Below are 14,363 nucleotides of genomic sequence, written 5' to 3' on the forward strand. Positions count from 1 at the left end.
ACTACTGAGAAAAACTATTGAGAAATCAGCCCTGGCAGCCTGCAAGGCACAAGGCACAGGGTTCTGTATGGCCATTTGCTCTCCGGGGAGGTGAGGACTTGCTTTGAGTCAGGTAAGAATTACTTTTTTTTTGTTAATGAAAAGACATGGAAAAAGAACCATAGCTCATCTTATTGTCTAAGACTTGGATACAGTCTGAAAGTTGACTCTTTCATAGTTTTGGAAGCCCATTTGTGTCAAATTGTTTATTTGATTCATTGTGGTCTCCTTGAAAACTAGATCTTTTGTGTTGCAAAGATGTGCCAAATAGCTAAGCTTTCTGGAGTCTGACTGACTGAGTGAGCGAAATCACCTAAGTCATTTAAGATATGGTGAAAGACACAGTGCCTCGTGTTATGTTTGCATCCTGAGGATGAACAAGGTGTCTGCCTTCACGTTTGATTTGCAATTTTATTCATCAATGCTAGGAATAAACAGTGGCAGTCAAAAGTCTGATTTCCTGAAAAGGACTGTAAGGTCAGATAAAGTGGTTTAAAAAGAATGGTGATGTATCAGAAGCAATTCCAGAAGATAAAGAGAGTGGGGAAGCATATGAGTAGGGTATTCAAGTACGAGTAAGAGGTTAAATCAAGTGAGTTATTGGTTTGTATAGAGGGTTAGTACTGTAAAACCAACACACATATCACACGCACGCGCGCACACACACACACACACGCACACACACATACATATACTACCCACAATCTCTAGTTCAAAGACAAGCTGTGATCACATCTATATATACAGTCTACATTCTGATGATTTAGGGTTGAGATGGCCAGTTGTTCCTCATCTTGGCTCAGAAGAAGCACCTAGGAATAAAAGCTTTAAGCTGGTCTTGTGTATCATGGACTGAAAGTCCACTGCAGGAAACAGCAGCTAGTGACAGGTGAGTGTCCTTCAGTACCAGAGATTCAGAGGCATGTTTTAGATGTGTTTTCTCATTAGGAGACTGGTGAAGGGAATTGGGGCTGAAGCATAGACCTAATTAGCCTTGCTCTGAGATCTGAGGTTGCCCTACCATTGGTGCTGAGGGTGATGATGGTCACAATAAAGAAGAGGAGGTCATCCCAGTAAAAAGAAAATGTGTTCCCATCTTGATCCAACTCAGAAGTTTCTGCCATTGTTGATTTTTCACCTCTAGTCCAAAGATTGCAAAATCCAGTGCTTACAGGAACCAGGAAGTAATTTAGATGGATTAGGCCCATGACCAGGGATTAGAAGCTAGAGAGTTCCTGGCACACCCAACAGATAGCTGTGCTGCCATAGTTTAGGCACTCCATTTGAGTCAACTTTCTGATTTTATAATTGTAAATTCTACCCTAACCAAGAATCTGATGATGATGTTGTTAATTTTGTCATCTTGGTTAATTCAAAACAGAACTTTGTCTGGACCTTACATATGTATCTGATATCTATTGCCACTTTGAAACTCTTAGGTGAACAGCATCTTAACCTGAAAGGACTTACTTTGAGGCCAAGTCCTGTGATTTCATTTCCGTATGCCTGTGTGAGTTTTCTAAAGCACAGGTTAAGAAAATAGGCTGGGGCTCAGCTGTGAAGAGTTCTTGTTCTTCTGGGTTTAGTTTCTAGCACTGGCAAGGTGGCTCACAGCCATTTTAAATTTCCTTTCTGGGGAATTTGACTTCTGACCTTTTAAAGAAGCAGGCACACATGAGTTACACATACAAACATGAAAGCAAAATACTTACACATATAAAATAAATACATCAGGTCTAAGAATTTTTAATGAGAAATTGACCTGAAAAAAATTCCACCTGGGTTTAATAATTTAACATTGAACCCTGGAGAGGTGTGCAGTTTTGCTGACTTGAAATGTAATGATAAAGACTGTTCTTTGAGCACTTACTTACATCTCAGGGGTCCAAAGAAGTAATAGAGAAGTTAAATGCACAGCATAACATTTTATGGAATTCTATAACGTTGATACTAAAATGATCACTGTATACCTAAGGTAGAGTACCTAAAATTTTGTTATAAGTTCCCAGTAAGGAGAAGGTAAAAGACTTTATAGTTAGCCTTTGAAATTTACTTTTAAAACACCAGGTGATAATTCTTCTTATACTATAGAACAGTGGTTTCAACTTTTCATATAGGTTATAATTAATTTATCACAGGTTTTTAATCCTTGAATACAGTTCCTCATGTTGTAGCAAACCCCCAACCAGAAAAATATTTTTATTGGTACTTTATAACTGTAATTTGATACTGTTATGAATTTTAATATAAATATCTTTGTTTTCCAATGGTCTTAGGAGACCCATGTGAGAGGGTTAGTCCTTTGACCTCAAAGGGCTTAACATCCAAAGGTTGAGAACCACTGTTGTACTGGAATTTTAACTCCTGAAGTCACATTGAGGGGTGATAAATTAGTCTAAAACATTTTGAAGAAAATGATAAATAAGTACTTTTGTGGAACATAGGAGTTGTAAGTTATGTGCCATTTTTCTGATCACCAAAAGAAAGATTTTCACAAATTGCTGGCTTGAGCTACCAATGTCCTCTCCTGTACCAGGTGGTCAGTGAAGGGTCCAACAGAGTTTGAACAGCAATGCAGTGAGTTTCACCTTCATTTGGACAAGAAAAACATTAAAACATTATCATCATCATTATTATTGTCATTTTAAATAAACTTAGCTGGGCCTGGTGGTACACTCCTCTAATTCTGGCATTTAGGAGACAGAGGCAAGCAGATCTCTGTAAGCTTAAGGCCAGCCTGGTCTACATAAAGAGACCCTGTTTCCATTAAGTAAATGAATAGTTTAAGTTATTTTATTTTATGTGTATGAATGCTTTGCATTCATGTATGCCTGTGCACCACTCACTTGCCTAGTGCTCATAAGAATCAGAAGAAGGCATCAGATTCCCTGGGACTGGAGTTATAGATGGTAGTGAGTCTCTCCACTTGGATGCTGATAATCTTGGGTCTTCTGGAAGAGCATTCAATACCCTTTACCATCTTTCCAGACCCTGGACAAGATAATTCTACTCAGTTCATAAGCAAAGAGTAAAACTCTGAACCAGTTAGTTAGTCACTGCAAAGGACAATCAGTGTGTGGTGTATCAGTCACCCTATGGAAGCATCCTCAGTCCAGACCTGTGTATAGATCCATAAATAGTACTATTGCCAAAAACAGAAGCTGTATGGGATAGCCAAGGAATGCCAATAGATTTTACTTCATGTGCGAGTGTTGACTCATAGGAACAGTTGACAAGAGGACCATTGTGCCACAAAAGATTCGGAAACCATACCTAGGCTTTTCAAAACGAATACTTTAATTTATTGGTCTTTTTTCCCTAAGAACTTGGGATATGGAGCCAGACGTAAGTGCCCTGTGTTTGCCATCTGTAGCATAGTCTACTGAAATGGACGAGCTATGGCTGCTTAGTAGTCTTGGGCAGCTTGAAGTGCATTCCTGTTAATCTGTTATTTCTTTTTCTCCTGTGTTTCTCCTTCCATCTCTGTCTTAGGAGAAATGGCAAAGCGAACCTTCTCGTCCTTAGAGGCGTTCCTCATTTTCCTTCTGGTAATAATGACAGTCATCACGGTGGCCCTTCTCACCCTCTTGTTCGTCACCAGTGGGACCATCGAAAACCACAAAGGCAAGCATTTTGGGCTCTTCTGAATGTCACTCCTGCGCCATAGAATGTTTCTAGATTGTAGGGCAGTACCAAGATGAGCAGTGGTGTCTTTCTGATTCAGCTGCCTGCAGACAGCCTGAGATAGCTGACTCCCACTGCACTATGTGTGTTCTCTGCATTGATAGCAGCTTTTATCACAGCCACCTTTGCTCACAAATAGCCAGATAACAGACAGTTTCACATATAGGCTCAGTTTTCTGTTGATGCACTCATAGTTCAAGGTTCTTTCAAGTCTGGAAAGTTTAACTTTCCATACTAAGTCTCCAGTCTTTATCTGCCTGTTGGTTGGCCTGTTCTTCTACTGGGAGCAAAGTTAAAACCAAACCAAATCAGCCGAACAAACCACCCAAAAACAGTAATGCCAAGTTTTCAGACCCAGTCCCTTCAAGGGCCAGCCAATTTCTGTAAGCAAGGTATACCTTATCAGGATATCATATATAAAATCTTATGAAGGTTTCTGAGAGGAGATAGAAACTGTGTCATTTAGATATTGATTTCCTTGTTGCAATGCTAGAGGCAAGTTTAGTTTCTGAATGTGGCCTACAGTGCATTTCTAGTTACTGTTATCATTGGGTTATGGACGGAGCTTCTGCTCCAGAGCAGAGATACATGGCTGTTAAGTGAAAAGAGAAGATAGATAGACAGACAGACAGACAGACAGACAGACAGATAGATAGATAGATAGAGAACACTAGCCTTAGATAAAGTAGCAAATGAGATGGAACTTTCTCCATTTGTAGCCCCTTCATTTTTGCAGTGTGTTCCTTGCCATGTCTTGGTACTGTGAATTCTCTGTAAGTACAGGGGAAGAAGGGTTGTCTGTTTCGGTGGTGGGCAAAGCAGACTCTTGGACTATTATGAATGAGATCATCCTTAGGATGTAGGTTGTCCATTCAACATGGCTCCTCAAATTAGAGAATAAGATGGAGACTCAGGAGATGATCAGAAGCCACTGCATATTCTCATAGCAGCACTACTGCATTTCTGGAGGGTGGGGGATGTAGTGAGGGTTGTGTAATTCAATAAGAATTCTATGCTATTTTCTCATCTAACTTTCACAATTTTTTAAGGAAGTTCTAGTATTGATGCCATTTTACACATTGTAAAACCCAGGGTTACAAAGACTTGTACTCTCTATAAAGCTTGGTCTTAGTCTGTATCACATTTGGCACATGTACCGTGATGTTGGCAGCAATGTAGAAAAAGCAAAAGTCTGCCTTTCTCCCTGTGATATATGATGCTGTGCAGGAGACATCTGTGGGCCCAACTCCTCCTGAGATGCAGCTGCAGGAATATCTGGTTCTGATTCATCACATGTGCTCTGTGAAGTCTTAGTTAAATCACTCTTCGAGTTCAGGTTTTAGGGTTCTTATTTGTAAACATAAGAACTTATATTAGAAGAATTGTGAGGGTCCAAGGCTGGGCCCTAGACACAGTATCAAGCTATGTTTGTCCTCAATGGACCAAAGACATAGTGAAAAGAGACAAAGTCATAGTGGAAAGCAAAAAGATTTACATTCAATACATCCACAGTGCACAGAGGAACAAAGAGGGCCAGTGATCCCCCCATCCCTAACCCAAGTCTACCTGACAGGAGGTTTAGTTTTAAATAGAGGGCAAGCAGTATATGTAGCTGCTTGGTCATACATCTTGCCTGGCCAAATTGAGACCCGTTTACCATCCTGGTCTTAGTTCCAGTCTCCTGTGCTTAGACAAGTGATCAGAACTAGGTGAAATCTCCTCTAGGAGATAAACTCTCATCCCAGCCCTGGCTGGAACCACATTCCCACCCATTTCCTGTTTAAAGCAAGAAATTTCTGGGGGAAATTCCATTTGTTTTAGCAGCTAATAGCCACAGGGTTGGGCACTTAAGGATACCTTCATTATTAAGTGTCTCTTAATAATATATTTATTGCTGCCCAGCTGGTTTATAGTTGGGGTTGTTGATCTCTGTCATTTTAATTCCTAAACTCTGGAATCTCACAAGAGATCACACGTCAATCCCCTTCTCTAAGTACTTCTGACTGCCAAGGCCTGTGGTGCTGTCATCGGGTGCTTTGACTACTCCTGGCTACTACAGGCAAGCAAATGTATACATAAAATATCCAGCTCTAAACAAAGTCCTCTACAGAGGACCTGCTCCAACTCTTTAATGTATACTCAAAAGTTACCACTCAAAACAGTACTGAGAAACATGTTAATCTCTTCTTACTCTAGAAGAGGAAGTCAGAGAGAAGTAGGTTACATAATCTTTTCAACTAATAATTGGTAGAATTAGATTTCAAACCAAGAAGTTTGTGTCTGGTACTTACCCTTTACTTTCTATATAATTTTTCATCTGTTGCTTTCCATATGTGGTTGTATGTTATAAATAAGTATGTGTGTAGATATACACAGTTGGTATGAAATATATGTATATAAACACACACACATATTAGAATAATCAAATCGAGGTAGAATTACATCACTAAGTGTACAGTTATCGAAGCTGCATTAACAACAGGCCTTAACGTGTTGAGGACCAGAGTGGGGAGTGATGGAGATGGACCTCCTGTGGGAGTGATGGAGATGGACCAGCCCTGAAAGGAGTGAACAGAAGACAAGTCCAAGTCAGGGGCTGGGCATGGGAGCTGAGTGGAAGTACCTTGTACGTGCTTTGCTTGGCTAGGATAAAAAAGCAGGGAAGGGGAGGTGGATGAGCCACCAGAGAAATGCTGGTGAGAAGTCGAAGGTGAAAAGTAGTTTTGCAAAGACCTTGCTTATTATTCTAAAACATCACTAGTCCAAGAGCAAGACTGTGTTTTCATTTATGATTTCAAACAGGCTCCCATTTCTCACTTTCTGGTTTATATATAATCCAGTGCATGACACTGGGGGTGGTGGAATGCACCTACAGCCCCAGCATACACAAGACAAAGGCAAGGAGATCTTTGACTTCCAGGGCTGTTTGAACTACATGAGACTCTGTCTTAAGAAATAACGATGGGGGGGGGGAGGCGACCAGGATTGGGGGAGACCAGGAGGGGGATGAAGACTGGACTGTAAAAATTGATTAAAGAATAATAGTAAAAGAAATAAACGAACCAATCCAAACTAAGTAAAAAATGAGAGACAATATGAAAAGTTTTCTTAGGAACTTGAAACCATGTCTTCTACCTGCTATCAGGGAGTGGGTGGGGATAAGGCATTGCTTTTCAAATATCCTGTTCTGTGTTTAGATTCAGGAAATCACTGGTCTTCAACCACCCAGGGCTCCACTACCACTCAGTCCTCTCCAATTACAAAAACTTCAGACTTCCCTCCATTTCAGAACTTCAGTGGCTACTACATTGGTGTTGGGCGAGCTGATTGCACAGGACAAGTGTCAGATATCAATTTGGTAGGTAAATGGCTCAGTTCCTTAAAGAAGACATGAAACAAATTCCTGTTTTATTTGGTATTCTTTATTCCTGATTATTATACAGTTATTGTTTCTTTTTTTTGTTTTGTTGACATTTTTTATGCCCAGTACTAAGACTATTATCCTATTAGGACAACTCATTTTAAAAATTTAATTACAATCAATTTTGACCTTCCCTATTTTATAGACTTGTGGTGAAAAAACAATCTCTGAAGATTTGATACTGTAAATCTCCTGTTTGAAAAATGCAGACAAGTATAGATTATTTTGCTTGTTTATTTTTATTTTTACTTTTTAATATATATATTTTTATACAAAGTTCTGTGATATAAACATTGGCTGACCTGAAACTCAGTATGTAGAAAATGCTGGCCTTGAACTCAAACAGACCTGCCCGTGGTTGCCTCCCTTGGCATTAAAGGCATGTACCATAATGCCAACACAGACAAAGACAGTTAAAGCTGTAAATCTAATGTGGGTCAGCATTATAGACTTCTATGAGTCAGGGGCACCCTACTGACACCATCATGTTGTTAGTGGAAATTCTCACTTACCCCACTGCTTGCCTTGGAATTAAGAGCAAGAAGTTGTTTGGTGGAATTTGTTCCTTTTAAGCAAATACTCGTTATTATACCCAGCTGTTTGTTCTGAAAAGTAAGCCTGAACTATGAATGCTAAATGAACAATCAAGAATGGAAAGACCTGGTTGTAGTTTTAATAGGTGGTGTTTTTTCTTTGTTTTGGATATGGTGAAAGAAGGGTTGTGGAACAGGAGTGCATGATCTTACCTGGCATAGCTATAGAAAGATGAACTGGTAAAAACCCAAGTGACGATAGAGAAAGGAGACACCTTATATAAAACCTTCCTTATATAAAACCTTAGGTGAAAATCATTCCATTACAGATTTTGGAAGTCTCTCAAGGGTGCAACCACCTGCTCTCTCCTCACAGAGAAGGATTGCCAGTTTTATCAGTACTTTTTCTTTCTCTCTTTTTGTGTAAACACCAAATACCAAAGGCTCTATGAAGATTTTGGTTCCTTTACATTTTTGGAAACACAATCTCTCTCTCTCTCTCTCTCTCTCTCTCTCTCTCACACACACACACACAATTTCATTGAGTTGCAGTGTCATGCTAATTTTTAATTTGTGTCCCTGAGCTGTCACTTCTGGTAGGATGGTGCCTGGCTCCTGAAGTTCAGTGTCTTTCTCTCTTTTTAGATGGGCTATGGTAAAACTGGCCAGAATGCCCGGGGTCTCCTCACCAGGTTGTTCAGTCGTGCTTTTATCTTTGCGGATCCAGATGGTTCAAATCGAATGGCATTTGTGAGCGTGGAATTATGCATGATTTCCCAGCGACTCAGGCTGGAGGTGAGTGATACAAGGAGGGGCTGAAAAGAACTCTGGATGCCCTTGACAGGAACTCTGCACCCTTGATTTCTCATCTAATGAGTATCTCCTACCTTCAAAGCAAGGTGTTTTTCAAAGGCACACAATTATGCAGGCAGATGCCCTTGCTACTTTGGTCTTATGTGTTCCTTTTCAAAGCATGTTTTCAGTTATGCTGACAGCTTGTCATTGTTATGAGTGCAAATGCTCTCTGAAGGCTTGCTATGCTTCACTTGTGTTCTCACGTATCCTCACGTAGTCATTCTCGTCAGCTTGCCAGACGTCTCAGAGCGCCAACTGGTCTTCCTCAAGTTCTCACACAGTTGAGATTGCCTGCAAGGAACCAGTTGAGGAGTGAAATCCAGCAGCGAGGTGTAACACCAAGAGCAGCAGTCAGGTGTCAGTTATGCTGGCTTGTGTTCTGTCAGTCTCTCTCTCATTGAATGGTTTGCCACTGTGCTGTGTGGAGCCAGCAGAGGTGACAAAGCCTGAAGACACTGCCTGATGCTGCCACTATTGGAACAGTAGTGGAACTCTCTCCCCTGTGCAGACAGGAAGAGGAAGGAATTAATTATTTTCATCTGTCCTATGCCAGCAGTGAACCCCTTCCCTGGCTCTGCTGTTTTCCCCAGATAAAATAACCAAATCCTAGATCTTCCTTCCAAAATTAAGGCAGCTACGAGTAGAGCTGGGTTGTGAAAAAAACTGCTTTCTTAAAAGAGATTTTTTTTTTAAGCCCCATCCTGTTTACTTGAGACAACGTCTCAGTCTCAAGTAGCCCATGCTGGTCACAAACTCACTGGCATATGCTAGAATAACTTTGAACTTAGAGTCTTTCTACCTCTACATCACGAGTACCAGGCTTACTTGTGACTTATGTAATGCTGAGGGTTGAATGCAGGGGTTTCTGTATTCTGTACAAGTACTCTACTAACTGAGGTACATCCAACTAAGAAAGACTCCATTTTTTATTTTAAGATGGAACATCTCCTCTATTGCTTCCTTTATGGTATCTTGCTAGTGTTTGCAGAGGACACAATTAAAGTCACAGTCCACGTCCTCTGTACAACCACAGTGGAGTCAAGTCTTAGTGGAAAAGACTAGCAGAAGTGTACAGGTTGCCATGAATCACTGGAGTACAGTTCTATACTACTTATCTATTTCCATATAGCATTTTATCCATAATACAGTAACCTAAAACAACAACATTTAGTATCTTACTTGCTCTGTGGAACTGGAATTCAGGACTAGCTTAGCTACATGGTTCTGGTTTGGGTTCTCTTGCAGTTAGGAGGATGGCAGAGAACAGACATGAAGGCTTAACTCAGGCTGCAAGATCCGCGTGCAACATGGTTCACTAATGTGCTTGTTGGCAGGAAGTTTCAGGTCTCCACTCGATTGTCTCCAATTCCTGCAGGGTGGAAGACAGTGGTTTCCTGACTCATTTCTCACAGTTGTACACAATTACCCTGTTCTGTTCATTAAGCAAGTCTATACATACTCCAAATTAGGAAAGTTAAGCTTTAGAATTATGTTTTGTTTTGAGACCAAGTTTTACTATGAAGCTTAAGGCCATTTACTCAGGTAGGATGGGCATCTGTAGTCTTTTAAGACTATCACAGGAAGACAAAGAAATGTAGAAAATGAAAATCAGGAAAGCATTTTCATTGTAGAAATCATACTTCACTGTGTAGAATTCCAAATGGTCAAAGTGGAGAGGGGGGGTGTTTTGGTTAGGTTTTGTCAGTTTGTCACAAGCTTGGGTCATCTAGAAAGAGGGGACCTCAGTTGTGAAAGTGTCTTTATCTGAGTGGTCTGTAAGGCTCTGGGAGAATTTTCTAGACTAATGATTAATGTTGGGGGAGCAGTCTACTATGGGCAGCACCCCTGGGGTACATGGTTCTGGATTATGTAAGAAATCAGGTCAAGCAAGCCATGGGTTGGGGGAAGCAAGTCAGTAATCCGTGCTCCTCTATGGCCTCTGACTCTGTTCTTGCCCTCAGATTCCTGCCTTGAGTCCTTCCTCTAACTTCCCTTCATAATTTAGTACAACTTGAAGCTAAAGTAAACCCTTTCCTCCACAAGTTGCTTTTTGTCATGGTGTTTTATCCCAGCAATAGAAGACCAAAGTAAGGGGCAGAATAAACACAGAGATCTGGAAATGAGGATTATAGACTGCTTTTGGAGGGAATAGAGCAAAGCCAGCAGAACATATGGAGTCATGTATACAGAGATGGGCCTAGATGCTACAATGGTTACAACCACAGAGAACCTAGATGCTAAGTTGATTTCAGTTATGTGGGAAATATGGAATCTTGGACAGTGTTTGAGTGGAGTAGCATAAACACAGTTTTATGGAGGATGTTTAATCAGACCATGATGTTTCATTCAGATTGGAATTATGTACAACTTGGGGGCAAATCACAGATTAATAGATTCATGGTGACTCAATTGGTAAGATTCTGGGTAAGAGGACAGTAGTCACACTAGGTATGTCACACAGAAAACACGTAACATGAAGCTGCAGGTGTTAGAAGCCTAAAAGGGAAGTTTGGGTTTGGGGAGGGGCTGCCAACCTCTTCTTGGCAATTTCCTGTGTGTCACCCGAGTCTGGTCTGAATCCAACGGGGTGACATTGAGACCACAAGATAGTAAGATATGAAGATGATTCAGGAATAAATGGAATAAACACTAGCATTCACAGGAAGCCAGGTACTGCTCAGAGTAACCCATAGGCATTAACAAGCCCTTGAATTCTGTGTCGGAGATGTTTTTATAATGGGACTAGAAAGACAGAGTCCAAGTTACAGAGAATAAAGTAACAGCCAAAGTTGTGTGGTTAGGAATTGTCCAAACTCATCCTGGTGCCATAGGCTTTGCTCCTTACCACTGCACCACACTGCTTTTCTGAGCAATCAAAAATGCTTGGCAGTGGCAGACTCATGTGCAAAGCGGCAGACACTGGAAATGGAGACAGAAGTAAGAAGAAGGTGATGAGTCAGAATCTAGATGCCCTTAGGTCAATAGTGGCCTTAACCAAACCACCTTTTTTTCTGTTTTTACTGCCCCTTCACAAGTCAGTCCAAGGAAAGGGAGAGGAAAAGTGAACACAGCTAAGCACATGCACTATGAAATGGTTTTAGGTCAGATCTCCATCTCTGCTCTAAGACTGATGACACTCCCAACAGGGAAGGAAGATAGGAATAATTGTAAGCTGTAGGGTGGGTCAGAAAAATGCACTGCCTTTTCTTGATCTTTGATCCTGTTCCCAAGAGTGTTGTCAACAGAATGGAGCCGAAAGGGAAGACAAGTGAGCAATAGACAAGAACTGTGGCCACTTTGCTCTGGGTGGACACAAACTTTCTTTCTTGAAAATGGAATACGGTTTTCTATAACAGTCTTTGCAGGCTTGGATATTGAGTTAGTATTTAACTTCCTTTTCTTTAAATCTCTATCAAAGGCTGTGGGTTAAGATACGTGTGAGCTGTTTATTGTTCTAAAATCCAAGGTTCATAGTACTTTTTTAAAGAACTTGCCTAAAGAAAAAGAAAAGATTCAGCATATAGAAATGTACCAAAGTCTAAAATTCTAAGTTACCATTTATTAGGAATGAAATGAATGGGGTTTGGAACATTGAATTTGACCTATTCTTCTCCCACCTCTCTGTCCTAGTGAAGAGCTCTTGAGAACAGTGGCCTTTGACTTTAATTCAGCTTCATGGTACACAGTCATTGATCATCTCTCTTTTTGATGATTTTTCTTCTCAGTAAGAGCTAGGGGAAGGACCAGGAACAGTGGGGACCCAGAGACACAGGCCTGGAGAGAAAGGGTTTTGACTAGCCAGGGGACAAAGAGATCTCTGTCGAGCTGGCGCAGAAAGTGCACCCCTGCCCTGCCTGATCCAGGGACCAGGAACCCAGCATCGGGCCCTCAGCTGGCAGCTTTTGGGTGCAGAACAGGCTCTAGGACCATCCACCACCAGGAACAGCAGAGATCCCGGGACACAGACCGGAAATCACCATAGATGGAGAGATGAAGATATTCCAAGACAAAACTAAATGTACACAATATATGAATACAAGGGAAAGGCGAGAACCAATCACTGACCACAAGATGGCAAGAGGAAAGCAAAAGAAGGTACCCCAGGGAAACCAAGACAACCTGGCAACAGTAGAACCCAGCTCTCCCATTACAACAAACAACGGAATGCCAAACACTCCAGAAAAAGAAGACTCAGACCCTAAATCCTACCTCAAGATGATGATAGAGATCCTTAAACAAGAACGGGAGGAAAAGAATAAAGAATTAGAAGCTTTTAAAGAAGAAACATGAAAAACACTCAAAGAACTCAAAGAACTAGAAGAAAACAGAACCAAAGAGATGAAGGAATGGAAGAAGGAATTTAAAACAGAAATGGACACAATAAAAAAAAAAAAACACCAAAAGAGACAACCATAGAGGTAGAAATCCTAGAAAAGAAATCAGGAGTCACAGATGCAAGCATTTCCAACAGACGACAAGAAATGGAAGAGAGAATCTCAGGGGCCAAAGACAACATTGAAAACATAGACAAAACAGTCAGAGAAGATGCAAAAACCAAAAAGCTCCTAACCCAAAATGTCCAGAAGATCCAGGACACAATGAGAAGACCAAACCTAAGGATAATAGGAATAGAAGAGGGCAAAGAATATCAACTAAGAGGCACAGTGAATATCTTCAACAAAATTGTAGAAGAAAACTTCGCTACCCTTAAGAATGAGATGACCATGAGCATAAAAGAAGCCCACAGAACTCCAAATAGGTTGGACAAGAAAAAAATTCCTCCCAACACATAATAGTCAAAACACCAAGTGACGAAAGCAAAGAAAGAATACTAAAAGCAGTAAGGGAAAAAGGTCAGGTAACATATAAAAGCAGACCAATCAGAATCACACCTGATTTCTCAACGGAGACTATGAAAGCTAGAAGAACCTGGACAGACATCATGCAGACACTAAAAGAGCACAAGTGCCAGTCCAAGCTGCTATACCCAGCAAAACTATCAATCACCATAGATGGAGAGATGAAGATATTCCAAGACAAAACTAAATGTACACAATATATGAACACAAACCCAGCACTACAATGAATTATAGGTGAAAAACCCAAAACAGTGAGGGGAACTACATCCTAGAAAAAACAAAAAAACTCCTAAGCAAAAAAACCAAAAGGAGAAAGACACACAGGAACAATTCAACCTACAAAAGCAATAATAGCAGGAAACAGCAACCACTATTCCTTGATATCTATTAACATAAATGGACTCAACTCCCCACTAACAAGATATAGGCTATCAGACTGGATACATAAACAAAACCCAGCATTTTGCTGCATACAGGAAACTCATCTCAGAGACAAAGACAGATACTATCTCAGAGTAAAAGGTTGGGAAAAAACTTCCAAGCAAATGGCCCCAAGAAGCAAGCTGGAGTGGTTATTCTAATATTGAATAAAGTAAATTTCCAACCAAAAGTTAACAAAAAAGATAAGGAAGGACACTTTTTACACATTACAGGGAAAATCTGTCAGGAGGAACTCTCAATCCTTAACATATATGCTCCAAATACAAAAGCACCCATATTCATAAAAGAAACCCTACTAAAGCTCAAAAATACATTTCACCACACACAATAATAGTAGGAGACTTTAAAACCCCACTCTCACCAATGGACAGATCATGGAAACATAATCTGAACAAGAACACTGTAAAACAAGCAGAGACTATGAACCAACTGGAATTAATAGATATCTACAGAACATATCATCCTAAAACAAAAGAATACACCTTCTTCTCAGCACCTCACGGAATCTTCTCGAAAATTGACCACATAATT

General features: G+C 40.5%; 1 protein-coding gene across 1 annotated transcript in view; it reads left to right on the top strand.

The window, feature by feature from the left end:
* Positions 1-3,533: 3,533 nt before the first annotated feature.
* The window catches only part of ASAH2 (N-acylsphingosine amidohydrolase 2), a gene marked incomplete at its 3' end in the record, with an annotated part of 77,923 nt that continues 67,093 nt past the window's right edge, over positions 3,534-14,363 (top strand). Inside the window, exons 1-3 of the mRNA XM_080911592.1 lie at positions 3,534-3,663; positions 6,921-7,081; positions 8,323-8,472. Of these exons, the coding sequence (XP_080767718.1) occupies positions 3,537-3,663; positions 6,921-7,081; positions 8,323-8,472 (438 nt within the window). The 5' untranslated portion in view covers positions 3,534-3,536. The remainder of the gene's footprint in view (positions 3,664-6,920; positions 7,082-8,322; positions 8,473-14,363) is intronic.

The sequence above is a fragment of the Micromys minutus genome (genome assembly GCF_963924665.1).
Source record: "Micromys minutus genome assembly, chromosome: 2".
Lineage (NCBI taxonomy): Eukaryota > Metazoa > Chordata > Mammalia > Rodentia > Muridae > Micromys > Micromys minutus.